Source organism: Dendronephthya gigantea, unplaced genomic scaffold, assembly GCF_004324835.1.
Source record: "Dendronephthya gigantea isolate DGI-Jeju-01 unplaced genomic scaffold, DenGig_1.0 000001F, whole genome shotgun sequence".
Lineage (NCBI taxonomy): Eukaryota > Metazoa > Cnidaria > Anthozoa > Malacalcyonacea > Nephtheidae > Dendronephthya > Dendronephthya gigantea.
This window is the reverse complement of record NW_021163011.1, coordinates 4,532,989-4,559,713: the sequence shown is the minus strand read 5'-3', so window position 1 is coordinate 4,559,713 and position 26,725 is coordinate 4,532,989. Positions and strand designations below refer to the sequence as shown.

Sequence of the window (26,725 nt, the reverse complement as noted above, 5' to 3'; positions counted from 1 at the left end):
ACGGATTAAAATTACACGGATAAATGTCCCAATCACTTTTGTCCCATATTAAAACTATATTGAAAATGATTTTAAACTGATTTAATTAATCAGAAATATAAATTTCATTCAATATGAATTCAAAACATTTTTTGTTAAAAAAATCTTATTACATTACAATGCCTTAACATGTATATAACTAACTGTACATTTCTAAAATATACAAATATCATCCTAGAGTCAATCAAAACTTGCATAAGAAATAGAATGAGTCTCTAATAAAGTATCGCGTAATAGTCGAACAGTATACTATATACGTTTAGGAATAGAAACTAACTCGGCCTGATACGACACGATCGACTTGCCATGCAATTGGCATCGACTGGAGCCTGGATTTACATGAAGTATTAAATTGCCTGGCAAGTGATATAGAAGGGCCAGAAGGGGTGTCGTCCCCAAATGGCGTAACCACAGTATAAGGAACCACAGTACAATAGACCCACTCAGATTCACAACCTTTCCTCGATATTTATGCAGTCGACCCAAAAGAGTTTGGCAAACAAGTCAGTTCAATCAACGTGTCAGTTTTTGCCAGGAGTCGGTTGTATGAAAACGTAGTCAGCAGCTTTTCACTGTAGTTTGTGGTAAACAGAACCGAGCACTTATACTATATACTATATAAACCATATATGTCTGCATGTAAGCTTATTCATTACAGTTTTAAAATATTTTACGTATTCGCTAATGTAGCTTCAGCCGTCGCATTTTAGATGAAGCCTTAAAATTATCTCCACAGTGATATTTTATAAATAAATGTTTTAAATAATTAATAAAACGTTACATTCTTATAAAATCGAAGCTAGTGAAAGCAATGTTGATGTTTCTACCTTTTTGGAAGTCCTGTGAGGATATTTTTCGTACTTAAGTGGAGATCATTTATTCTGCTTTCTAAGATTCTTTCCAGTTCCTTTTCACGGCGTTTTTCTTCATCCATGAAGTTCGTTGTAACCGAGGATCGTCTGGAGTTTGATAAAGATCTCTAAAGAATAGTAAATTAGATAAACAATGAGATGACAGTTATACGAAAATATCACGATGCTTAGTTGAAATTAAGCTTGATTTTTTTATTTTATCACTAAAAGTAATCGGTGACGTGACCGAAATGGGACTTGTGTTCAGGTTAGCTGCATTTATGCTAAATTAGATGTTCCTGTATAAATATTGTCATGCAAATGCAAATAAAATAAAGAAATACCAAACGGTTTCACCACGGCAACATCCGAAGTGCATAGATAGATCACAAAATAGTGTTTATACTAACCTCGTAATCTGACCCAGGTTCCTTTAAATCACCAAACGACAATCGAAATGGATCTTCTGAGTCTGTGAAGCTTGCAGTGAGAGAGCTTGTTCGTTGACGATGGTTGAATGAAGAATCTCTTTTGCTAACCATCGTTCCCTGTGTTGAACCTGATCAACATTCAATATTTTCGAAAGGCCGTTTTCAACACGATGTGTTTAATGTCACACATCACAAATGGATGAAATATTAACGTACCATAAGAAGGTTTTCAGTAAGAAAACGAAAATGGGTAAATACCTTGGTAATTGATTTCGTCAGAGAATCTTAAAGAACCACGTGTACTAGGACTGACTCTGAAACAAGACAAATTACACGCAGTCCGTGGTAATTCTCGCAGGGATATCTTACTTAGGGCTGCGATTCCGTGCGAAGAGGTGAAAATTTGAGTATCAATTCAGCTTTGGAGCATTACGGATGAAAATTTCTAATACCTAATTTCATTGGAATTTTTTTCAAAATACATACTATGGAGATAATATCGATTCCTGTTGGAAATAGTTGCCATTTCCATACTATGGATACAGTACGGAAACAGTATGCATGCGTATAGAAAATTTCTATAGTATGCATCAAGAAAAAAAAATTCCAGTGTTTAAGCTTGGTGTATTTGGAAGTGCAGAGTCTTTCGTGAGGCTGTGAATATTTAGGTAGCATTTTATCATCCAATTTTTATAATTGTTCGAACAAATATACATTCAAATATCCCTCGTATTCTAATATCCCAATCAATGCCCAGCAGCTGACATGCACCTCATCCCTCTACCAAATCAACCCTGAAACGACGTCATGTTAAGCACACTTATCGATGGCTTAAGAACACATAATTTCAAACACATGATGATGTGAATGGCCCCGAGAATTACCTGTAAATGAGGTTATTATGGTAGGAGGAACAGATGCAATAGAAGGGAACTCAAACGTTTATACCTCGCATCAGGAGATGTGCTGACGGTTGGATTTTCACTTGAGTTCTTATCAGGCACAATATTTGATTTTCCTGGACTTCTTGCTGGGTCGTTGGGAGATAAACTGCACCTGGCCCTGGGACTCGTATTCAACTCCTTTATAAAATAAAAACGTTTAATCGAAGCCACCTGATATAGCGCTTACAGCCATGCATACATGAAAATCTCTTGGCTAGTACACTGTACATACCTGGAAATCTGACATGAATTGTTGATTGCTGTGATAAAGATCGAGATCCTAGAAATCATAAAACGAAATGACGGCACAAAGTCACTGTACAATTTCACTAATGAATATCATCAGCGTAGGTCAGCCGCATTTCCCTTTTCTCCTAACTTAGTCTCAACTTTGTCTCACTCTAACTTTAGGGACAACGGCGTTGTCCCTTTATAGCTACCTTAAGTTCGCCTTGAAGTGATGCTTCTTTAAGATGACGATTTTCAAGACGTACTGCATCAAGTTGTGCCTTTATTACCTAAATGTTATTTAAACAAAAAAAGGAAATGTTTATCTCACCGATTTAATCTATCTTAACTTATCGGCCATAGCAACATACCATATTATGATCTAAAAATGATCAATGAATTAACTACATGTATAGCATTTTGAGCCTAGTAGGGCATTTTCCTGATATCAAACACTGCTGTAAATAACTCAGCCATCAACCCACATGTAATTCAGCCATCGCTTTATCATATTCTGAGTTGCTACTTCGCAAGTCTCTTTCCATTTTCTTCATTTTTTCAGCGATGTTAGCAACAGCAAGATCCCTAATCGAATAAGGCGACATTTTTTACACAGCAGATTGCGAGAACAAATTCCTTGATCCGTGTGATGTCAGATGTTAATTTAAAATTACAAAATTCTAAAAATCCTTTTCTGAAAATCATATTTGATCTGATGTGACTTTGGACCATGTACGGGCAAAAATATTGCTCGCTATACCAATCCTGTCTTCATAACCAAATTGGGAGAACAAGCTGAGCGGCGGTGTAGAAATCCAGTGAAGATGCTTGATGTTTTACTGTTGACAGCATTTCGTATTCGACTTGGGTCTTTGAGCATGGTTCTAAATAAAGAAACTACAAAACAACATATAAAAGAACATGTATACTGTACCTTTGGTGAAGATCTGAAGTGAGGTTACTAATTTCACCCTTCATCCCTTCAACCTCGGAGCTTCTGGAATTTTCTAAACTTCTGGATTTTTCTAATTGTCCTTTGATCTAAAATGCATTCTGCTCAATAAGTATCGCCACGTACAAAATAGTAATTAGCTAGCTGATATATGAATTATTATAACACAATGTGCACCTTGGCATTTTCTGACAAAAGTCTCTTAATTTCCGTCTGACTTTCGCCAACGAGTTGCTCGTTCTACAATAAACAAACACGCCGATAATAGACGAAGATGGCGTACTTATACATTTCACCTTAAAAAGCTCATTGACGTTCTTCAGGACTTTTGTTATGTTAAAACCGAGAGAAAAAGCATAAAGCAAACGAGTACAGCACACTTGGCTACTAACCTTGTTCTTTAATTCAATATTGGACTTGGTAAATGTCGTTTCACAATCAGCCAATCTTAGGATGAATGAAAGTAAACGTAAAAGGCAAAATCAAATCCGCGAGTTATTAAAAAACATTGAGGGCCGAGCGATCAGCACCCGAATATAATTCGTTCTATTATACGGCTGCCCAAAAAACCACTTAACCCATGCATATTTCATCTATTCTTTGTACTATACGCATAATATACTACCTCTTCTGCAACCTTTCAATCTCAGAAAGATGAAACTTTTCTGTCTCTTTACGCGAGCTAGATATGAGCACAAATAGAAACCACACTGTTATCCGGATTTGTGAATTTTAACATTTCCAATATAATGATAGGTGTATATACACACTAGAATATTTCTAGGGCCAGTTTTATAAACTTTTAATTAGAGTCATGCGTCACTTTTTATAGGTATCATATTAGGTCACCTTAATTCAGTCTCGCGAATACGTAAATCCTCGCGCAGTCTTTGGAGTGAATTAGATTCTTCGTAAACACTGGCTTCTTGAAGATCTCTGAAGAGAGTAGGATTAATATTCTCAATTTCTTTAGGGTGAAATCTCCACGACACGAAGTTACTTTATTAGTCATGCATTCTTGAATTGTCTTTATTTATCAAAGACATGCATGATGCATGCATTCTGTTTCCCAACATGTCATCTTTAATCACCTTATCATGCCTTCCTTATGCTGTAAATTTTCCTGCAAGGTGGTGAGATCCTCCCTTTGATGTCTGTGCTTGTCTTCTAACAACTATAAACAATTGAGTTATTTTAAATAATGTTTATGTAACCGACGCGTTAAAGTTTAAACTGTATATGTAAGCTTTAAAGGTAAAAGCTCGACGAAACGTTGTAGGATTATAAGGGCAGATTATTATGTGCCCTATCAAGTGAAGAACAAAATAATTTACATAAAAACCTGTATAATTTATCAAATGAGTAACAACGTCATTTAAGAAGCATGTTTATACCCCATACCTTCACCAAGTCAAACTTAGAATTCACCTCTCTTTGAAGTTGATCTTTTTCGAATTCCAACGCCTTTGGTAAAAATTTAGAAAAGAATTATAATACGTTGGCAAATAACTACAGTACAGCCCACTTTCGGAGAAAGAAAAAAAAGAAATGACTCTACATTGGATTTTAATGCCTAGGTATACTAAAGATTCTTACCCGTACCTGTATAACTTCGGTTGCATGTCTTAATCTACCGTCTAAATACACAAGTTCTGCAGATTTTTCTTTTTCTGTTGACTCATAGTCCTTCTTTGCTTCTCTTAATCTAAGAACATGAAACACGACAAATATACACCCAAACCAATAATGGTTGGTCGTTCTGCGAAGGGGAAGTAAGGAGTCAGAGATAAGCTTGTTGTAAATTAGGGAAGGGGACATTGTTAATTCGGTGTATACATTCGCACGTATACATTCATAAAAAAATACCTTTCAATTTCTTTTTTATTTTCTTCTTCTTGTTCACTCAGTTTGGTTATCTGCCGTATAATCAAGACTATTGATTAGAATATTTCATAGCTTTAAACTTCTTTACTGTCTCACAAGAATATAAGACTCCAGAGGAACCTGGTTTTCCATTTCCACCATTTCAATTTGATGTGATTTTTCCAAGTTCTCAAGGGTGTGTTTTCTTTGACTGAGCATATCTTGAACCTCCTTCGTTTGTTGCTGCAACAAGAAAACTAGAGACACTGCAGGGCGTTGGCTGAAATTTGAAAGGCTTGTACGACTTTACTAGCTCTTCTAAAATTTACGATTCCTTTATGGCCTGTTTCGGTTCCAACAAGAGAAGTATAGACGCAATGTCCTTTCCTGTAACTTCTCGCAACATAGCTTTCAATGATATAGTAGGTGCATGCATGATAGAACCTCTTAATAACAGGTTCGTTTTATGCTCTACCAAACCTACCTGTAATATTTGGTTTTTATCCTTAAGAATCATATTTTCATTTTCAAGCCCTTTGATCCTCTCTTGATATGTTCTACCAATGCTGTCCCAGTCTCTTAATTTCATCTTCATGTCCTAACAAATATTGACTACATTAGGCAAAGCTCAATATTGCTCATGTGTCAAACAACAAACCATATAGTTTTTATGATGCCTGTTTTCAGGCCCGACGCAATCTTTCCTGTTTTTGTAATACGCGGTAAAAAAACGCGCATTCAAGACGTTTTTACCTTGTTCATATGGGGTATATATAACAATCAGATAGTGTTTAAATAATTAACATTATCTAGTACCTCATTTTGTTCCTTGAGTTTTTGAGAATCAAAGTCTTTCTTATTGAGATCATTTCGCAACTGTAAAATTGGCAATCAATAAAAAGCACACCACATAAGAAATAAGTTATGAAACTTGTCCATTATTGAGAAAAAAGGATAATATGACTTGTAAGAGACAAGCAAAAAGTTTCGTCCGACCATGTAATGTTTATATAATTTTCCTGCAGGAATTAATGCCAGCAGACCGAGTTACCATGCACAACATCTTTCTGCGTTCAAAACTGTGTACCGAGTTCAATTCTTCGACGTTACATACCCTATCTTTCTCATCTTGTATCTGAATATTCTGTTTCTGACTTTTCTTTTGTAATTTATCATGATCGCGTTTCAATTTATTGACCTGAGATTATAAATAACATCAAGTTTTCATATCATTGTTTTTTTTTAAGCGCTAGGTCTAGAAAAACAGGGAATAACGTAAGCCTCAAAGACCTGACTGCCAATAATTTTTCATCCGAAGAAGATGAGGGAACTGTGACATAAATTTCCTATAACAACTGTATAAACGTACTTCATCTCGAAGATGAGCGAGTTTCGTTTCGTACTCATTCACAAGATCTCTCTGACTTTGGTCCATTGCAGTAATTTGATGTCGCAGATTTTCCGCCTGATAAAAAAATAAACAATACGCGAGGTTATAAAAAGGATTTAGTTGCTAACAAGATTGAGTCGTCGCTTTTAAGGATAGTTTTACCTCTTGCATCTTCGCGCCGACTTCAATCTTAAGAATACCCGATTCTTTTTTTTTCTTGTCCAACTGAAGTTGTAGCACATGAAGATGACTGTCCCATTCAACTTTCTTCGCATTTACCATGATATCAATCTGACGCATTAACTATAATAAAAGACATTTCGTTCATTACTTATAACCACTTCTGTTCAAAGGATTGAAAATATTTTTTAAAAAATTATTAATAGAAAACTTGCCTCCTGTAATTCAGCTTCGCAACCACTCAAAATGCCATCAGATCTACCCCTACGTGAATATTGAAAAAAAAATATCATGAATTTGATGATATTTATCGTGGCTTTTGAAACTGAAAAAAGGCCCTTAAAAGTATACCCGAAAACAAACCTGTGGACCGCATTTGGCAAAGTTAGACTGTTAGCGACCAGTTGGAAAAAAATTTAGGAAGTGCATGTGCATGTATAAACAGAAAAACCATTTCAGAGTCTGCACTTAAACCTGTTGCATATGAATTTTAAGATCGGAAAGACGTGTTTAAGCTAAATATTCCTTCGAGGTAATTATCATTACTTAGATGTAATGCCTGTCATGCTAATCTGTTATTCAACAAAACTGAAAGGATGTACGAACAATATAGTCACCTGTTGAAACTGTTTTAAATTAGTAGAACGTCATTAATATTTTATGATTTTTGCTTTTTGAAGCATATGACGTGAAAATTTTCATTAGTATGTTGTTGTAGTGAAACGTAGTACAATACATCAGCTGCTTGTTGATACTGTATAATACAGATAAAGAATATCTCGACAAAGAAACACATATGCAATGTCTCATAACCGATCACAAACTTATAACGAACGCAGTGCAGTAGGAGGACGAAGTTCGCCATCACCAACAAAAAGAAAGCGCTTTCTATCACTTCCAGGTTTAAATGTTGCCAAGCCAAGCAAACCTCAATGGAGTGAGCAGGTACACCAGTATTTAGTAGTTTCCATCAGTTCATAACTATATGTAAATGTTGTGTATTTTACAACATATTATTGCCATATATACAGTTGCTTCTTAATTATAACGTACATTCGTGCCTGGCGTGGTAAAACAAATTTCTTATTCCTGAGAGGAGATGGATATTCATGTAAAAAGAAAATAGCACATGCTGAGAAGTGCTGAAGAAACATGCAATGAATTATAATTTATTGATAAATATGCCAATAACTTCTGCATCAAGCTCAGATATTAGATGCTATATACATTCGAACATGAATGACTGGATGTGACTTGTCTAAATGAACAGATTGTCATTATGTGTGTATTTTCTTGGTCAATTCACACCATAAAGGTGTGACAATGTATCCAGGTATGCTTGGGTCAGCAAGCAGGCAATCACATTTACTTGCACCTTTTGAATATACCCTTCTTATCTTTAGTTATTTGAGAACATATTTTATGATGTTCCCATTCTTGTTCCAACTTTGTCTTTTCTTCACTTTATTTTTCAATTAGGACCTACCAGCATCATTCACATTACAACCTACTATATAATATACCTTTTTTAAACTGACTGATTCTGCCTGGCCTCATGGACATATATCAACAAATATGTTGGCCATTAGACATTAGGTCAAAAGTAGGTCAAGGCCATATATGTTCAACATGTAGATATTCCCAAGTAATTTTTATTGATGTCAGAGGATGTTCTAGGATTCTATCACTTTTTACTTTCATAAGCTGTTACAATGGACAAGCCTAAGTACAGCCAAGTTCAAGGCCACTTGAGTCGCTACTTCTGTACATAAAACATGGTTACCTATTAAGCAGGTTCAGATTTTCTCGTTGACACAGAGCTTAAGGCCAGGCCTGAATTTGCACTATAGCCTAGTCCAAACTTTGGCCTTTAATGTAAACAATTATTGACTATCAGACATTAGACAGCCAGAACTGATAAAACAACAATACTCCAGGGAGCACAATTCCAATCTAGGTTTCTAGCATGCTAGCTATTTTGCATATTAAAAACTGACTCCATGCTAGAGATTTTTAATGTTTATTGCATAGAATTCACCCTACGTTAATATGATTTGAAAAACCTGCAACCAGGAGGAGCTACAACTAACTGTAAAAATATGGAAAAGTATTAACAAGATGACAAATGCATATGATGTCTTTGAACATAAAATACAAGCGCTAATGGATTTTTTGCAAAATTCGATTTCAATATCTATCTGAAAAGTTTATTCTAATCTTTTTTGTATATTATTATTTACTCACTTTTTATTTCTTTGTAAACCGTGAAAGAGTTCAGAAAATGTATCCATTGCTCCCTCGTTATTCATCCTCCAACTGTGTTTACAATAAATTCCTTAGATATTGATAATATCGTGCATTTGCTTGCATTTATTTTATACAAGAATCGACGAGGAAAATACGATTAATAAAACCTATAATTTGGTGAATAAAACCAGAAGTACTCCTTCATTACTTTTGCAAATCCTTTATTACAAAGACATGATACAATAAAACCCAGCTGCCAATAACCAATTTCGTAAAAATGCTCTTCCTTTTATAAACATTGAAAATTTAAATCAAACCGCCATATTTTATAACCAAAAATGTCACGACAAATTAATCACGCGCAAATATAGCGCCAAATTAGTTATTACCTGCATGCCTGCATCACAGTTTACTACATGGAGAATCTCTGTGTTAATTTTTAAAATACGAAGCAGAAGATGAAAAACAAAATATGATAATAAAGTATGAGCGGAAAGCCTTTGGTGATTACATTATTCTATAGCATTAAAGCAAATTTTCCACAGAATTCCGACACCAGTAAAAATTCGCCTTGGCATTTGAGACATTTGAGTTGACATTTAGATGTCACAAGTTGACACATTGTCAGCCATATTTATAAAATATTTTCAGTTTCACAATTATTTTAATATTTTGTGTATTCATATACTTTATAGGAAAAGAAGAAATTTCAGGCATTTCTTGGGGAAATCTTAAGGACAGGATGTTTGAAGGTTGTGTTTTAGGAATTCCAAATGACTATACTTTCAAATATGTCAATCTCTCCCCCCCCCCCTTATGTCTAGTGGCCTACCTCACAATATCAATATATACTTTACCTCATGGTTTCACCTCAATAGCTTTATCTAATTTCAGGGTTTCAAGTATTTTGCCCTGACATTAAGAGGCAGAGAAGAACTGATATGCAGGGTGTTAAATGAGCCAATGGTATGATCCTTCATTCAATATTAGTTGCTTAAAACAGCAAAAATTCAAATGTAAATTTGCAATTGTTATGTAATAATGATTACAATGTGTATTTTATAGTCACCAGAGGTCCTTCAGTACTATAGATCACCAGCATCAGCAAAAATGAAGTCAGGATCCTCTAGTTTTACCTTTGATAAGCCAGAAAATGTGCCACGGAACTCGTAAGAAGTTGACTTGCTTCACATGGCTTATTGAGCTTGATATTGTTTTATGTATTCCTAAATGTTTCAAGTAGTTTTTTAATAAATCAGTAAAATGTATTGCATTTTAGGGAATCCTTGCTTCTTTCACAAAACAGTCAGCTTGAAAGGTAGAAAGGTTTTTATGCATATAAAAAATGGGTAATTTGAATTATAGCAAGCACTATGATCGGCCTTGATACGTAATGTGGATACCCGAGTAGAAGGTGTATGTTTCATACAATATAAAAAATATTTCATGCATAATGTTGATAATGATGTATCATGCAGATATGGGAACTATGGAGATTTAATGGATGTTGGTTTACCTCCAGCAAGTCCAAGTGAAAAAGATGTAGACGTCCAGGTCAGAAAATAATCTATTGAAAGGAAATGTTAATTAATGTTATTGTATTGAAATGTAAATCCCATCAGATCATGCTTTAGGGTTAAGGTTAGTGTTACCTTTAACACTTTCACCGCCAGTGGTCTAGACAGATTGATAAATCATAATCGATCAAAAAACAAAAATCTTCGTCTTTGGCGGTCAAAGTGTTAAGGTAGTTTTAGCTGTATATTTATGCAAAAATGGTGCTTATATTTATATATAAAACATATTACTCTTCTAGGACAACAAGTCGACTTTGTTCCTCATTGCTGCCTACGCAAGATACAACTATCCATATGTATGGGTAAGGCTATTAACATGATTATGAAACTTATTTCCATCACACAATTCTTCTGTGTCTAGTTAATAGATTTGAAACCTGCACTATATATATATGTATATGGCATTTTATGTTTTCTTTCAACTACACATAATGAATGCATGTCTTTAAGATACGGTCCAATCACCAAAGAATAGTTCAACTAACTGGAAAAAGTGAAGCTGAAATTGAACAACAGAAAGACAGCCCATTGAAACTTAAGTCAACTGAAAACTGGCGAAAAAAAGGTACATTACAAATATATTGTTTATTTATTGCACATAAGTCTCCAAATATAGAGTATTTTGCTACATCAATTCACCCAAATTAGCTGTTAACCAGTATGTACCATGCACAAGATGGCATTCCAGTAGCACTCCGGTTGCATAATGTAAAAGTTTGTATTGTACTGTGTTAGTAAATATTTCATTTTTTCCAGGAACAAAGCTTTGGGAGATTATAGCTGAGGTTGTTCACATGTGCATGTTCCCCTCACCACTGAACCCATTTGCTGTCGACCACCGTTATTTTGACAGCTTGCCGCTGGCTGAAAGAATTATTGCAACTGGTGCAATTGCAAACTTTTTACAAGAAATCCTAGCTGACGGCAACCATCCATACAATGCAAGAGGTAGATAGTAAAATGAATGCGAATATTGCATTGCCAACTTAGGCTTTACTACACTCAGAAATGCATAAGTTTTCTTGAAGTATAAGTGTCCTCACTATTGGCAGAGTAAGGCTGCGTTCAGACTGCGTGCTCAGCACCAGTGCCCAGAGTCGCCGGATCATAAGAATACAACCTCAATGGAATATCACCTCAGAAATCCTCTTTTTATCGAGATGCCCTTCTTACACGAACGGACACACTTAGAGTTGCATAAATGTAATCGAAAAGATGCATGTCATTGTAGTATACATTTGAAAAGTAAGTAGCTACATAAGAGGAAAGTTGCATTAAAGTCGAAAAACGTAAAGATTGCGGAATATCTTTTATTTCTCTTGTAGTATTTGATGACCTGCATGAGATTACTCGGCGTCATTTTAGGGATCTTCACACGATAGCCTTAAACAAGCTGGAAGAAGAAAGATTAAGAGCGTATGAAGAACAAAGAAGGCGCGATGCACAATCTCGTATGAAACATCTTAATCGCCCGTATATTTCAGTTTATCCACAATTCCCGTATCAGGGTTATTAAACAACAAAATAACTAGAATAAACATCCTTAGAATTATTTAAACCATGCATAGAGATTTGGAACGCCGGATGGATGTTACTGGGCTTGCAAATTGTTAGAGTACAATTTGTGGAGCAATGAAAACTAAAAAAGGACTTGAGAAGGCATAGAATTCGTGACTTGAAACTTCCACCTATATTTCTTGTTTTTTTTTTATTTATTTCACATAACGTTTGCACAATTAGTTGTTCATTTCTATGTATATATTAGAACGCTGTATACATATGTACATTTTACATAACTTATTTTGGAAATCATGGGTTTGTTACTGTTGATGATAAGGCAAAATGTAGAGACCAAAACTGGTTGTTTTTATGGTACTTCGCCGGACCACAAGACTATGTACGATTTTGTCGGTTTTAAAAGTTATAAAGGACTGCCAGAAATATCTTGCAAAATGCATCGGTCAAAATTTCACAACCCTAACAAATTAAATACGAAATTGGCAAAAATGAAGACTAGCTTTTCTCCTAATCTTCTTGGTAATGATACCGATGTATAATATACTCGAACTGTTAACTAGGCTATGGAAAGATATAAAACAGACTGACACGATAAAAATGTACTGTAATGTAAGGTTGAATATACCGGAATATGGTATATTCGACCTTGGGAAGAAAATCTACCTGAATATCGTATATTCGACCTCGAATATGCCGGAATATGTTATCTTAAATCTTGGTAAGGTCGAATATACTGGAATATGGTATCTTCTATCTTGGTATGGCCAACTATACCGAAATATGGACCTCTTCAGAGGTGCTGCAGTATAGCTCAAAATATCGCATCAGTCAGCCAAAATGCTGGTCCGCCCCTCCGTATGGGTAACGTGTCGGTACGACGGTACCGGATGATCATAAATCGATATGAATAAAAATGTTTTGCCACATGCATACATCCTGTGAAGAAAAAGAATCGTAATGTAGAATGGATTGTGGAACATTGCTGATTATTGGAAAGCTGACTTCAAATTTTACACATGCAATATAGAGTAATACGAGGAGTAGAAGTTCTATAAGTTGTATCTGCATGATATCAATGACAGGGGAGAAAACCTTGCGGAAACAGCCATTTGTTGTTATTTTTATTCTCGGAAACTATTCTCCAATTTATTTTCCAATATGTCAGATGATATATAAATGCCGCTTATACAATTTGATAGTGCGCTGTCGTCGAACGCCCGGTTTTAGTAAATATATATAGACTATAGAGCGACTGTATCGCCAGTGCTATACTTGGCAGACTTCTCCACAGACAAATATTTTATGCAGTAATGATCAGAATCGAATCAGAAAATCGCCATCGCTAAACGATCGCGGCGTCATATGATACCAAGAGACTTAGCCCTGAGGGATTTGAGTGATTTCCATGAAAAAGCTCTGATAAGAAAAAGTATTGCATTTCTCGGTATAAAGTTGGTATGTAAGAGCAAAATATCCAAAGTATCGAAAGCATTTGTATGTCATCAAGTCAAGGGAGCAAGAAGAGATATTTGTCGACGAGAATTCAGAAGAAGAAGAGATATTTGTCAAAGAAAATTCGCTGATAAGAAAACGTGATTAGAATGAGTAAGTTATTTGCATGCATGGCCATACTGAATCATAACACACAGCATCGCCAAGAACGGAAATGCATGACTGTGCATGTATTTGTTACTCTATAGTCAATATCTCCCTATGCATTTAAATTCCCAAATTAAAAATTAATCAAACCAGATTTCACTTTATAATAGGTGTAAGAAACATTCAAACTGCTGGTGCTTCAACTAGGACAGCTAGTCAAGATCGTCTTCCTGCGGGTATGTACAATACAATATATATCACCTGGCGCTTATTTACAAATGCAGTTGTTGACGTCTGGGGTTAGCGTGTGCAAAGAGAGCAAATATCAGAGTATATATTTTAGCTAATAGCTTTTAGAGTATTAGTGTGCAAATGCTTTCGTGTTGCCATTGTTGTGACTGACATAAGGAAGAGCTTGTCGGACTGAATAGTTTTAATATAAAAATTCCTTAGTTTAACCGTCTTTTTACATTACATAGGAATAGGTAGTTCTCAGAAAATGGCGGAACGTGATGGCCGCTATATTCAAGCCCATAAAGAGACAATCATTAGCGTGGGCAGAGAACTGTCAGTTGAACCAGCACTTATTGCAGCTATTATATCTAGAGAAAGTCGTGGTGGAACAGCAATAGAGCAGACTGGTGGTTGGGGGGATCATGGTCAAGCTTTTGGGCTGATGCAGGTTAAGTATTTTATATACCGTATATGCTAATGAGTTACAGTATGTTTGCGTCGCGAGAGTCTAGTGGCTCACTTTGGAGCGTCTTGATTGACTGGTTTTCATCTACGTTCTAATTGCTATCAGTATCAGTGTAAACAAAATGGTAACCTCCAAATTCAGTCGGTCCAGTCCGAAAAACAATTTGACGCTCTTTTGTGTTCTACATGTGTCATTGCGTCTGAGCCGCCGGCACATGTTCAAGGAATCCTTATGTGTATTTCTTCTATTTTGGCAACGTGCAGATCGACAAGAACTGGCATACACCACAAGGTGGTTGGAATAGCAGAGAACACATTTACCAAGCAACGAATATTCTTCGTTATTTTATTGATGCAAAAAACAATCCATTTTCCGACCCAGACCAACGTCTTAAAGGTGAATTCAATGTAAATTTCACGACTGCCCCATTCCCTTCATCATAAACTTATGATTTCAAAAATATTATTCAGCCGCAATAGCTGCATACAACAAAGGTTTCCAGGGGATGAACGCAGGATACAACAACATTGATGCCCACACGACTGGAGGAGATTATTCAGATGATGTGGTTGCAAGAGCACAATACTTTCAACGAAATGGCTACAACTAACTGAGAAGAATAGAGACAAAGTTCGCCATGTAATTTCTACATTATCTAATTTGATGTGATGTGAGAAGGCAAATAAATAGGAATAACGTGACAGGATATTTTATCAGTATTTTCAGTATTGGTTATTGTATCAGGCAATTCAACATCTTTTGTCGACTTTTTTGTTCAAATATTCGCGCTATATGGTGGGAGATTTCTTGTTTTTTCCAGCATCCAACGCAACCTTCGGTCGTTCAAAGTTATGAAAGAATCGATGAATAACAATGCACAAAATAATTTATTCAAATAAAACAAAATACAGACTTGCAGATTACATGCAGTTATTTCCAACCTTCACATACTACCACATCTAATTAGTTCATAATTCATGTTTTCACCAAAAGTATAAGGAATTAATGTAATATTTACTTTCCCACGCTCGAGTAAAAAGCTGGGGACACCAGGTTAATCTCTTCACCTCGTGTTTCGTGCACGAGAGTGTATTTATCTCTGATCCCAGTCCCTTATTACCTTATCCTCTCTCCAAATGCTCTAGTGCACGAAACATGAAATGAAAGCTTAGAGAATGGTCGTGTGCAGATCCGCATTGGAAGGCAACGGCCTTGTGAATCACGACTTAATTCCTACTTAAAACATTCTATAGACATGCATGCAAATAACCATATCGTCAAAAATTACACTATAAACTAGTTTTGATTCCTTAATATTAAGTTCATGCATAAGTACGTTTTGATTTTGTATGCCCCTATAAAGAACAAATAAAAAAGGCGTATCATTACTGAAGGAATACAATGGATGCTGGTTTTACTGCTGTGTTGGCTCGAGATTACGTCATAAACATAATTGCCTCATCATCACATATGTACATTGTTTCACACTTACGTGAAGTATTTATTAGTTGACCACACTAGATATTGGTGTGGTATACACACATGTGACAATAAGTCATTCTTTTGAACAACGTAGAAATCACGATTTACATGCGGTATTCCTAAAAATTTGCCAATAATTTTATCATTGAAAATCTATATACATGCAGAATATACCCTCCGCTTACTTAAGTGGAAACTACTGTAAGAAGTTATTTCCGCTTTGCTTTCTTTTGATTTTGAAATCTTTCAGACATACGCTGTAGTGTTATTTCAATGCTTCCGGGTAAAGGCCTCTCCTCTGGCACACCATGCCAACACGTTTCCATAACTTTCCAACATTCCTCATCAAATTGTTGCAAACGTTCTGGACGGGTTCCCTTCTTCACACAAGACCACAATTGATCTTTACTGGCACATTGTTCGAAATTGACAGGCAACCGAACTTGACCTGAGCATATGTACCAAAAGAGAATACCAAACGCATACACATCCACGCTACCATCATATTTTCCTGAAAACAATTCTGGTGCCATGTGAATTGGTGTGCCGACAATTGAACCAGACATCATTGCCTCGGGTTTGCAAAAGCCAAGATCTGTTATCTTAGCTCGATGAACATTGTCAAGCTTAAAGTAAAGTAAAGTAAAATTAAGGGCGGGTGCATTGTAAAAACATTTCCAATTCAAAATTGGTTACCTCCATTCATTGTACCAATTTTTATTGCTTAAAATAACTAAAAGCTTGGTTAAAACAACCAATTTTTTGGTTATACGAAATAAAATTGAGAAAAAGAGATGAATCTGAGACAACTAATTTCAAATTAGTTGTTCGTTCCAACAATCAGTTTTTACAAAGTGGTTATGCATGGGTTTAGTAAAAACTTGAAGTCGTGTACATTGTAAATGCTGTATTCTGATCGGCTACGTTTACTTATACATGCTATATTAACTAAGATAGGAAATATAGCAAAAAATTGTCGTTTTCCTCGCATTTTTCCTAGAAGGAAACACGTTTATTTGCTAAAACAAAGGTTACCGCCCGCGACTTTTTATAATATGACAGTTGATTTTCAATCCCAATAACAATCCCAAGTTCAAAATCTAATTGTAAAATAGGACTACAACTGTGAGATATATTTGGAATAAATAATTTTTACTATTCTTCAACATTTCAAATAAAAAAATTGACGGATAACTTAATTGATAGCGAGGGTCTGTCATCTCATAAATATAAAGAATACATCTTAATACCTATGTCACCTGTGTGGTGTAATGCATGCTTTGTGTGTGCATAACCATATTTTATATTCCTCTGATTTTATGCGAATCTTTCAGCTGATAATTGCACATTACATACTTACCAGCACATTCTTAAGTTTAATATCACGATGAATTAAACCCTGGCTGTGCAGAAATCGTATTCCCTGAATGACATCCAAAGCAATCTGCAGTCGTATCGAGAAATGCAAACCATTCTTCAAACCATGGTGTAAATCCCGAGTTAACCTGTTCATCACTAGCAACACGGCGGGACAACAACCACCGCCAGCATAGTTGTAATCAATGATGGAACCAAGTAAACCAACAATACGATCATGGCGAGGCAAAGCTCTGTAACACACATATCGTATAATCAAATAAAGCAGCAGAAGAACGGCAAATTAGTTGGAGAGTCACTGGTTTAATAAGTCCTAGTATTTAAGATTTGTACATAAAGCCTGCATGGTTCTCATTGATCACTGACAGTCGGAGAGTATTTTTGGTGGCCGGCAAAATAACAAAGTTCTTTATTCTGTAGTGATCACCGACATTATGAGACATAGGTCGCTTATTATATATTCCTAATGCTTATTTTCGAAGTAGGAGTCACTAATGTTCTGCGAAGAGAACAAGTTAATGAAATATGGCGACCAGGAAAAGATCTGCAGAGAGTACCATTGTACCAACCTGGTGTAGCAAAATTCCATAGCGAGATCGTTCCAATGTTTATCATCAGGAGGAACAACAGATTTTAAGGCACAAGGTCCAGAACCAGCCCACTTGTCACATGCATACACCACACCGTACTGACCACGCCCAATTTCCCGACCCATTTGGGGCGTACCGTAAAGTATTAGATCACGCAGCGACGTACTTTCAAGAACAAGTCGCGCAACTTTAGGCGCGTAATTCTTACGCACTTTCTCCAGTCCGTTTCCCGTTTTCTCCAGTCGTCCGCCGTGGTACATAGCAATCATTTTCATGGATGCTGAAAAAGAGTCGTGGGAATTCCGTAGTCGTTGCTTGAACTGAGAACACAAGTTTTTGGCGAGTTTTGAATCACTGAGATTGGCGAGTAAATCAAGCGAGACTTTCTTCTTCCATTCGACATCTACTTTCACAGGAGTTTTGCGAGGTAGCATGGTCAACGCTTGCTGGATTTTCTCAAATAAAAATCGAGCAAGATTAACCGTCCTTGTCGTTGCCTCCATTTGGTACGCTGAATCTAGAATCTATTTAAATTTGCACCATTGATTAATACAAAAACAGAACTATACATGTACTATACAAGATTATTTTCAATAATTTAATGCCCATTGTTGCATAACAGAAACACAAACCTGTTTAAAAGCACTAACTGCATGGATGTTCTCTTCTTTACTCTTCTCTTCTTTGTCATAACTTTCTAAACTTTCAATACATCTTTGCAATGTACCAAGAAAGCTTTCTTTCAAACATTGAACTGAATCCAGCAGCTTTAAAGCCAAAGACTTATTTAACTCCTTAAGCAGAAGATCTTTAAGTTGATATGTGCATTTACTAATATCACTGGAGTTGACAAGCTCATCACTGTCTGTCAATTCAACACCAACAAACTCCATAGCAGCAGCTTCCTCGACTAGTTTTGGTGTGAGAGATGTAATAGTTAGACGAATTTCTGCTTTGATTTCTTCTTGTTTTCTACTAGCACTGTCCATCATAGCGTGAAACAGTTCCTCTTCTTTCTTCTTAGCATATTCCAATCTCTTAGGTGTAATTATCATGTCCCGTTGCAGATCATATGCAGTTGCGATGAACATGCCCAAGATACGGCTATGGTGTTCATTTAGAACTGAAGCACCAACAAGCAGTTCATATTGTAATACATTGTGTAAATACGTTTCAAATTCAGAAAACTTTGAAATCCCATTCATGAGTTTGCTTTTTGGCTTCAACCTTGTAATTTCAGACTTTCTCATAGTGAGATTGCCATTATTTTCATTTTTTGCTGGGGAATCATTGATAGTATCAGTAGATAAAAATCCAAGATCACACAGCTGTTGAGATATTTTATCACTTCCACTTTGATTTAAAGGCCCTGAGATAAATTCTCTGTCAGATTCTGTGGAGTCCTGAGTGTTTCGGTGGCATTTTGCAAAGAAAATACTACGATCTGGGTCCAATGCCTGGATATGTGACAATTGGCAGACGTCCTATTGAAAAAAATAATGTTAACCTGATATGGAGAGTATAAAATCCTACTCAGTATAGTATACAAATAACGAATGCTTATGAGTGAAATGGTAAGAATATTTTCAGAGGTAAAAGATGAAATGTTCCATCAATTGCACAAATGAAAACATTCATTATTTGTTTTATACTAGAATAGGATCAATGTTGTTGAATTATTTAAAAGGCGTTTAGCTTAAACGGTGGATAAGCCAAGGTTTAAAACTGCTTTCACACATCTTGTGAATGATTGAACCTGCATTAAATATGTACTTCCATTGAATATTAAACTCTTTAGATTGAAATAGTTCAGCTCAGTTGTTCAATAAATAGATAACTCTGTTTTCCATTTTGAACTTATCCACTGTTTAAGCTAAACATCTTCCAAACAACCAGCACCTGTGAGTGACTGAATCTAGTGAACATGAAGTATGGAAAAACTATTTGCACTGCTACACAATTTCATTTGAACTTGAGATTGTCTTGTGGTATCAGATGACATTAAAAGGATAAAAAGGAAAACGTGCATGGACAAAGAAAATTAATAAGCTGTATTTACACTGCTGGTCTGAGCCTGGTGTTGGCCTGATTTTCGGCCTAGAATTTTTACACTATTTACGCTAATATCTTGATCAAGCATTGAACAGGTTCACAACTTTCAACATTTCTTGGTTTAACTTCAGATCAGTGGTTTAACCAGGCTCATGCCTGTAGTTAAACATTACTATATCCATTTCCCCTTTATCAAGCCTAAATCCTTGGATCATCCAGACTGTGTTCGTGACTGTGACTACGTCAGAAACAATGAGAAAGAAATCTATTGTTACAGCATAAGAAGGGTATTTCCAGATTGTTTTTGTTTCCAAATGCATTCCATCAATGTCAAAATATTACGTTTCGAAATACATAAAGGTACGAATTAATAATGGTGCAATAAATTCTTGTTCCAATTTTCATTGGAAACAAAAGTGAATTTCATAGTAATTGAACTGTACACGCTGTTTCGTTTCGAAGAACTGAAGCAACAACTTATCTTATCCTTCTAATGTATCAATAAAATATCAAACCTGTTCACTCAATTCTTCATGTTCTACAGCATAGATAACAATAGGTATAGCGCCTTCACAATAGGCTTTAACATTTTGTTCCAACTGTTCCGTTGTCGAGTCAAGGCCTGTAGACGAACAAACTATCTGGGCACCCGCTTTTAACAACGGATGAGGTAGAGTAACCTCCGCGACCGATGAAGCTAATGCGGGATCTAATTTGTCACCATTTTTCAACTCTAAATCACTTCTAGGAACACACTGTCCTTCCCGTTCAAATGAACTGAGAGTTGATGCAAGCACATAGCTATCGGGCAAAACCAAACTCACTCCGCGAGGCCCAAATTTTAGACGAATTGTTCGCCATGATTCCGAATTATCAATATCATCGCCATCAGGCAAGACTGCTTCTCCGAGAATCTGATTGACTACAACCACCTTTGCATACAGACTTTGCCCTATAACAACGATAGTTGGCAAAGTTTCACAAACAGGCGATAAGGCTTCCAAATCCTCATCTGGTATCAAATATGCCGAGTCACTATCTTGAGGTAAACACCCCGAATTACGGATTTCGTGTAAGACTTTAGTTGTATCCCAATTTATCTGCTTCAAAATTGAACATTGATCGTGAAACTGGGTAATCTCGTCCACCAATTTCGAGACCATTATCGTGTGGGCGAGCAAAACATGTTCGCATTGATCAGATCGTCTTCTTGACTTCTTCCAAAATTACGAATGAGACACTTGCTGAGCCCAATGATCATGTCATCTATGTCAGCGTTTACCAGACATAAACAAATAAGTTCTTCATGTTAATATGATTTTCCATAAAATACAACATGGCGGAATCAAGAGCTCAAAGAACGATTCAACGAATGTTTATCGGCGGTTTGTACAAAGAAGTATCGAAAGATGACTTGAGGTAGAGAATATAGATAATTATATATAGTTTTAAGCCTGGCCATAAATAATTATTTCATATGAACGTGAGAAAGTGCAATTGGAAAAAATGTTATTGTTCAATGTTCACTAAAAATGTTCAGCAGTGACAAATTTTAATGACTTTAATACGCATGATTGACACATCAAATGCGGTATTCGAGTAATTCGACTTTTCGACCTAAGAGCCTAAATGAGTAAACGCTACAATACGAGTGATACTTTTATTTTCATAATTGCAACAATTTCAGAATGAAGCACATTAAAATCCTTCTAGAAACCATCACAGTATAAAAAGGAAATTTCCACCAATTACTTCAAAATTTGGTGTGAAGGTGTACGTTATCCATCAAAGGGTAGTCATCAGTCATGCGATTAATAAAACCACCTGTGTAAATCTGAAAATAAATGACTAAAAAAACTCCACATACATAACACAACTACATCCGAAAAGATGAGGAGTTTAAAATCAAGTCAGAGGTGTATATGGAGGATCATCCAAACTAGCTGCTTCATCCTCTAGCTAGAGGGGGGGGGGGGTGGAGGGCCTGGCCACCCCTAGTGATAAGTGAAGTGAATCACTTTAATGCTGTCAATGATGATTTTCCCCATCAAAATTGTCCATCATTAATGCCACAAAATTCTGCCCAGAAAGTTTAGCATGAACTTTGTCTTGAGTTACACACTCACACTGGCAGCCCCTCCCCCTTTCCTAAAATTCTGGCTATGCTAAATTACCTGATAGTGTATGCCTGGCTAAATTACCTTATATGATATGTGTTTTTTTCTAAATTAAGGCTAAAGTTTAAGCCTTTTGGTGATGTCAAAGACTTAGAAATTATAACCCGTCATGACGATTCAGGTACTCTACTTTATACCTGATACATGCTCACCAATTTCTCTTTAAAACAGCTGTTAAATCAAATATGCAGATACTTTTCCCAACTCAACTTTCTTTTTAGGAGATCATATTAAAACGTTTGCATACATTAACATTGACATCTCTGAGAAGAATTTTAGAAAATGTATGTAAGATATATTTTTTCCATTATATGGCCCAAATAATTCAATGTGATAATCCAATTTTTTTACCTTTCATTCAATTAAACAAATATTAGGCTTAGCAACTTATAACAAGTGTAACTGGAAGGGCCAAATTCTCAAGGTAGAAGTTGCAAAGGAAGATTATTTGACAAGGTACTTCTGAATTTTTTGTTTTAGACTTCCAATATACATATGGTACTGATATAGTGTACATAAATCCTTTGTCAATTATCGTTGACTATGTTAACTTGTTTAGCCACAAAAAGGTTTTGTTTTCGATATAGATTGCACAAAGAGAATCAGGTAAATGATGAACAAAGTGAAGCTAATTGTAATATCCCAAAGATTTCCGTAATAGAAGATATAAAATCAGCAGTTCCAGGGACACCTGTACCGAAAAAACGAAACTGGGTTGTTGGAAAATTTGGTAGAGTATTACCAATTGTATTTTTGCGCCGACGAGATGGCAAGAAGATAGCAAAATTTGATCCGTCAAAAACTGTGCATTGTCTAAAGAAGTTGAGGGGTAATGACTTTAACCACCGCCATTCTGTTGATAGCTTAACTTGGAACCTTTATCAAAGTGATTCAGATTTTAATGGAGTTGATGAAGCCAATCCTACCAATAGAGTTTCAATCAAACGTTCGCTTGACGACAATGGCGATGACAATAATAACAAGAACAGCCAAAAAATTAAAGCGAAAAACGAAGAGTCCTGCTTCAAAAAGATTAAGATCCGTGAGACTCTACTGTCTGATGAAACAGGCTATTGTCAGGGTAGTTTTAAACAGCATCAAAAAGAATCTGATCTAATACAAAACAATGAATCGGGGTTTTCCACAAAGAAAAATTCTATTGTTGACGATAAACCAACTTCATTGCCCTCCATGAACCAAAGTTCTGACAGTAATACAAGTCAGTCGACAAGTCATAACAGTTGTTCCATAGAAGATAGTTCGAGCTTAGATGAGAGTATAACTTCTGTTTATAGCAGTGATGATAATTTGTTAGCACCAAGTTTCAAAAATGAACGGCATCAAGAAAATGATAAACCAAGCTCAAAGAAGAGAAAAGAGGAGAATAAAACGGTTGAGAAGTACTCTGATGACAAAGCTGATCATCTTTTGTCAAGTAACGAAAGCAAAGTCCAGTCAGAAACTGAAGAGTCAAGTCAGGCGTCAAAAAGAAAGTATTCCTTTTCGGAAATTTCGCCAAAGCATGAATCACTAAATGAGCATAACAGAACCAATGAACGCAGTTCTTCAAATGAAAAATCATTCATGGCTGCAGAATCCCATTTCAAATCAAGAGTGAAAAAAGAAATCTCCAACAAGTTAAGACTGGAAACTTTAGAAGAAAGAAAAGAAGTTCTTAAAAATCAAAAAGAAATTGTAAAAAAAGCCCTGGAAAAGGTGGATTCAAGTTCTGATAAAGGAGGAAATCATATTGTTTTTGAGAATGATAACAACATGGACGGAGAAACCTTGAAAATTTCAAGTGGAAGAGAGGTCAGTCTTCAATTTATATACACCACATTAATTTGTTTTTTTCACGCAATTAACACAACGAAGAGAGGTGAACCATGAATTTTAGAGCCCGCAATAATTGGTGCCGCACTGTTGTGGTGACCCTGCCATAAATGCATGTTACTGGCGAAGTTAAATAAATAAATAAATTTAAGCTAATATTAAGATAGCTAACATAAATCCACAAAAACATTCGTTCCACTTTCTTAGAAAGTAACCGGCTCAAAAGCACTTGCGTGGCTAGGGATGGCTTCTTCCAGCGATGATGATGACAATGAAGAAGTTGACGAATTTCTTGGTAAAGAATATTTTGATGGAAAATCCGGCGAAAAGGTGCTTTTTTTGAAAGAAATGCCATTCACAAAATATATATGATTCTGGAGATGAACGAAACGTGCAGTGTCATGACAGTATATTTTGTCATTTTTGTGTAAATTCATTTGACTCCTGTGTAAATTAATGTAATTCTCCTACAATCACGACCTAACAAGGACGCTTTATTACTGCTTTAGCTGATGAAATTGCAACAAACGTTTGGTCATGATCAAAGGTTCAAAATGGATGAACGTTTTTTAGAAAGTGACGATGAAATAGAGTCGACATTAGAAACACCAATTCTTGAGGAGGACGATTTAGCCCAACAACTAAAAGATGAGAAACGTTTGTCTTTGAAAGTTCTTCAAGATGTTCTTGGTACAAACTCGGTGTTTTTGGAAGAAAGCGAAGATTCCAGGAACTTGTACAGGTGAGTCTGATGTACAGTTTGTAGTTTTCCAGAGTGGATGATTCTGGCTATAGATAATTTTTTTATGTATAGGCAAAATGAATGGAATCTTGGTTTGAGAACGTTGTAAAATCTAAAAAATATATAATGGAGTTGTGGCGAATACTAATTTGTATTATTATGCGGGGAAAAACACTTTCGGCTCAACAATGGCCGTTTCGCTGCGCTTAAGACGAATATATACACAACATACAACATTAGTGAACTTTTGGGGGCGATATCTTCCGCATTTTGCAAAATAATTTTATATTAATTGTTGTATTTTATATTTTTGTCCGGTAGGTTTATTAACGGAGACCTGTACCTACGTATGAGTACAGGACACGTATTTGTTTTCTCGCTATATTACTCCATACTGCATTTTTGTACCAGGTTTTGACTATAGTATTCTCCATGTATGATTTGTGTTTGCAATAGAGATTCTGTTGACACACACTATGATCCCAATCGCGAAGATCATGCCAAATTTGAGGAAGATATCACAAAATCTGACAGTCCTGAGAAAAAATTAGAGAGCAATGTGGTAAATGACGAACCAAAATTAAACGAAGATGCTTCCACGAAAGAAAGATTTTACACCGTATCTGATTCATTGAAAGATTTCTTTGGCAATAAAGAAAAGGTATGGTAATTCATGATGCAATATGATGAATGAATGATGTTTGATCCCTCATATATTTATACCGTTATCGATATCTTGTTTTTCTGCTGGTGTAACTTCATATCTGTCGAGTGAATACCTAAAATATTAACCGTTTAATTCTTTTTATCATTTTCGTAGGAAAATAAAACGTTTTCATTTTTTTCGGATTTGGATGAAATTGAAGACAATGCAGAAAACTTAAATTCGGCAGAACAAGCGACAGTTGTCAGTAATTGGAAACCTCCAGTGCAGCTGTCGCAAGCACTTCCGTACGACAGTAGTGCCAGTGAATCGGAGGATGACGTTGAACAGGCTGATAGTAATCACTCGTCAAAGGTCAGCACAAAAAGATGTTTATTTTATCATCCAGATAATCTGGAAATGATGAACGCACTGGAAGGTAAGGCGGAATTTAGATGTTTTATTAAGTGGATAATGATTTAGAGGTCACAATAGAATTCGCCAATAAAGACTTAAGCGTCTTTAAAATGTCCAAACTAATGTTTCCTCTCTTGAAAATGTTTATCTTTTTTTTATATTCTTGAAAATGTTTATCATTCTTCGTGTAGCATGTCATAAAAACCCACAGGTTATTATAGCGAATCAAACTAGTGTATAATTATTCTGACATTGAATTTTATTTTATGAATTAATTTATATGATCATAGAAAAAAATACTATTGAATACAAAATTATTATAAAAGCCTAAAAAGTCGATCGTCAAAAATAAAAACACTCTTCAACTTTCACTTGTAGTTGAAAGTTCTAGTTTTATGAGACATGAATCAGTTGAAAGTTTGAACCGCTATTGGGTCGAGGTAAGACAGAAGATGACACAGGACTATAAAAAGAGACGAAAGGATGCTTTACGACGCCAGAAGAGAACATCATATAAACGAGTGGATCATTAAAGATTTCGCAGTTTCAGACTGAATCATGCAGAAATCCATGTTACATGTATATATAGCCATGATCACAACATTGTTTTTTGCATCAATTTCAGATTTACAGTATATCAAACTCTTGCTTTGTTAAAAGAGTAAATCGCCTATATAATATAACTGCCAGTAATATTACTGGAAACATATCTGGTAAAAATTTGGAAATATCTTGGATACAATTTGGTAAATCACTGATGCTAACTGGCATATAAAAAAACCCCAAATGACCATCATTTTTCTCAATGCTCTACTTAATATATATTATACTTTCACTCTTAAGGTAAACGTGTAAAAACAACAAAATTTACAAAATATTCTTTTAGTCATTAT

At 35.6% G+C, this 26,725-nt stretch overlaps 5 protein-coding genes across 6 annotated transcripts; 3 read left to right on the top strand and 2 right to left on the bottom strand.

Annotated features, from left to right (window-relative positions):
- Positions 1-164: 164 nt before the first annotated feature.
- Positions 165-9,462, bottom strand: LOC114527486 (centrosomal protein of 63 kDa-like). The gene is made up of 25 exons (XM_028549159.1): positions 9,334-9,462; positions 9,123-9,194; positions 7,094-7,142; positions 6,861-7,001; positions 6,678-6,773; positions 6,423-6,506; positions 6,125-6,184; positions 5,793-5,906; positions 5,450-5,551; positions 5,312-5,361; positions 5,048-5,150; positions 4,847-4,909; positions 4,537-4,619; positions 4,295-4,381; positions 4,071-4,127; positions 3,838-3,892; positions 3,623-3,685; positions 3,428-3,534; positions 2,979-3,078; positions 2,706-2,783; positions 2,498-2,545; positions 2,270-2,403; positions 1,580-1,635; positions 1,301-1,449; positions 165-1,018 (listed from the first exon to the last, which is right to left on the bottom strand). The coding sequence occupies exons 2-25, from the start codon at positions 9,185-9,187 to the stop codon at positions 863-865; spliced, it is 2,100 nt and encodes a 699-aa protein (XP_028404960.1). The 5' UTR covers positions 9,188-9,194; positions 9,334-9,462; the 3' UTR covers positions 165-862.
- Positions 7,587-12,776, top strand: LOC114527502. 2 transcript variants are annotated; one of them, XM_028549183.1, is made up of 10 exons: positions 7,587-7,823; positions 9,821-9,877; positions 10,020-10,091; positions 10,191-10,294; positions 10,405-10,443; positions 10,604-10,679; positions 10,942-11,004; positions 11,153-11,267; positions 11,459-11,650; positions 12,028-12,776. In XM_028549183.1, the coding sequence occupies exons 1-10, from the start codon at positions 7,680-7,682 to the stop codon at positions 12,216-12,218; spliced, it is 1,053 nt and encodes a 350-aa protein (XP_028404984.1). In that variant the 5' UTR covers positions 7,587-7,679; the 3' UTR covers positions 12,219-12,776. The 2 variants fall into 2 exon arrangements, with proteins under 2 accessions (XP_028404984.1, XP_028404992.1); XM_028549191.1 differs by lacking the exon at positions 7,587-7,823 and adding an exon at positions 9,529-9,628 and having other exon boundaries at positions 12,028-12,775.
- Positions 12,777-13,363: 587 nt separating this feature from the next.
- On the top strand, positions 13,364-15,227 carry LOC114527517 (lysozyme g-like). The gene is made up of 5 exons (XM_028549202.1): positions 13,364-13,825; positions 13,990-14,055; positions 14,299-14,501; positions 14,783-14,915; positions 14,990-15,227. Exons 1-5 carry the CDS (start codon positions 13,822-13,824, stop codon positions 15,127-15,129), a joined length of 546 nt encoding a protein of 181 aa, XP_028405003.1. The 5' UTR covers positions 13,364-13,821; the 3' UTR covers positions 15,130-15,227.
- A 181-nt stretch (positions 15,228-15,408) lies between these two features.
- LOC114527482 (dual serine/threonine and tyrosine protein kinase-like) lies at positions 15,409-21,234 on the bottom strand. Its single transcript, XM_028549147.1, has 5 exons — positions 20,536-21,234; positions 18,601-19,452; positions 17,948-18,492; positions 17,362-17,611; positions 15,409-16,627 (listed from the first exon to the last, which is right to left on the bottom strand). The coding sequence occupies exons 1-5, from the start codon at positions 21,181-21,183 to the stop codon at positions 16,211-16,213; spliced, it is 2,712 nt and encodes a 903-aa protein (XP_028404948.1). The 5' UTR covers positions 21,184-21,234; the 3' UTR covers positions 15,409-16,210.
- A 130-nt stretch (positions 21,235-21,364) lies between these two features.
- On the top strand, positions 21,365-26,640 carry LOC114525209 (nucleolar protein 8-like). The gene is made up of 10 exons (XM_028546432.1): positions 21,365-21,439; positions 22,254-22,318; positions 22,419-22,481; positions 22,575-22,653; positions 22,785-24,009; positions 24,238-24,360; positions 24,540-24,772; positions 25,229-25,433; positions 25,593-25,854; positions 26,211-26,640. Exons 1-10 carry the CDS (start codon positions 21,393-21,395, stop codon positions 26,363-26,365), a joined length of 2,457 nt encoding a protein of 818 aa, XP_028402233.1. The 5' UTR covers positions 21,365-21,392; the 3' UTR covers positions 26,366-26,640.
- The last annotated feature ends 85 nt before the right edge of the window (positions 26,641-26,725 follow it).

Coding starts and splice junctions, on each gene's coding strand:
- LOC114527482 (XM_028549147.1), bottom strand. CDS start 21,183: ATGGTCTCGAAATTGGTGGACGAGATTACCCAGTTTCACGATCAATGT. Junction 19,453..20,535: donor ATGAAGAATTGAGTGAACAG/GTTTGATATTTT, acceptor TTTTTTCAATAG/GACGTCTGCCAATTGTCACA. Junction 18,493..18,600: donor CAGTTAGTGCTTTTAAACAG/GTTTGTGTTTCT, acceptor AAATTTAAATAG/ATTCTAGATTCAGCGTACCA.
- LOC114527502 (XM_028549183.1), top strand. CDS start 7,680: ATGTCTCATAACCGATCACAAACTTATAACGAACGCAGTGCAGTAGGA. Junction 11,268..11,458: donor TGAAAACTGGCGAAAAAAAG/GTACATTACAAA, acceptor CATTTTTTCCAG/GAACAAAGCTTTGGGAGATT. Junction 11,651..12,027: donor CCATCCATACAATGCAAGAG/GTAGATAGTAAA, acceptor TTTCTCTTGTAG/TATTTGATGACCTGCATGAG.
- LOC114527486 (XM_028549159.1), bottom strand. CDS start 9,187: ATGAATAACGAGGGAGCAATGGATACATTTTCTGAACTCTTTCACGGT. Junction 5,907..6,124: donor AACTCAAGGAACAAAATGAG/GTACTAGATAAT, acceptor AATATTTGTTAG/GACATGAAGATGAAATTAAG. Junction 1,450..1,579: donor TGACGAAATCAATTACCAAG/GTATTTACCCAT, acceptor AATGTTGATCAG/GTTCAACACAGGGAACGATG.
- LOC114527517 (XM_028549202.1), top strand. Junction 14,056..14,298: donor TCAAGATCGTCTTCCTGCGG/GTATGTACAATA, acceptor TACATTACATAG/GAATAGGTAGTTCTCAGAAA. Junction 14,502..14,782: donor AAGCTTTTGGGCTGATGCAG/GTTAAGTATTTT, acceptor GGCAACGTGCAG/ATCGACAAGAACTGGCATAC.
- LOC114525209 (XM_028546432.1), top strand. CDS start 21,393: ATGTTTATCGGCGGTTTGTACAAAGAAGTATCGAAAGATGACTTGAG. Junction 22,319..22,418: donor AACCCGTCATGACGATTCAG/GTACTCTACTTT, acceptor CTTTCTTTTTAG/GAGATCATATTAAAACGTTT. Junction 24,773..25,228: donor GATTCCAGGAACTTGTACAG/GTGAGTCTGATG, acceptor TGTTTGCAATAG/AGATTCTGTTGACACACACT.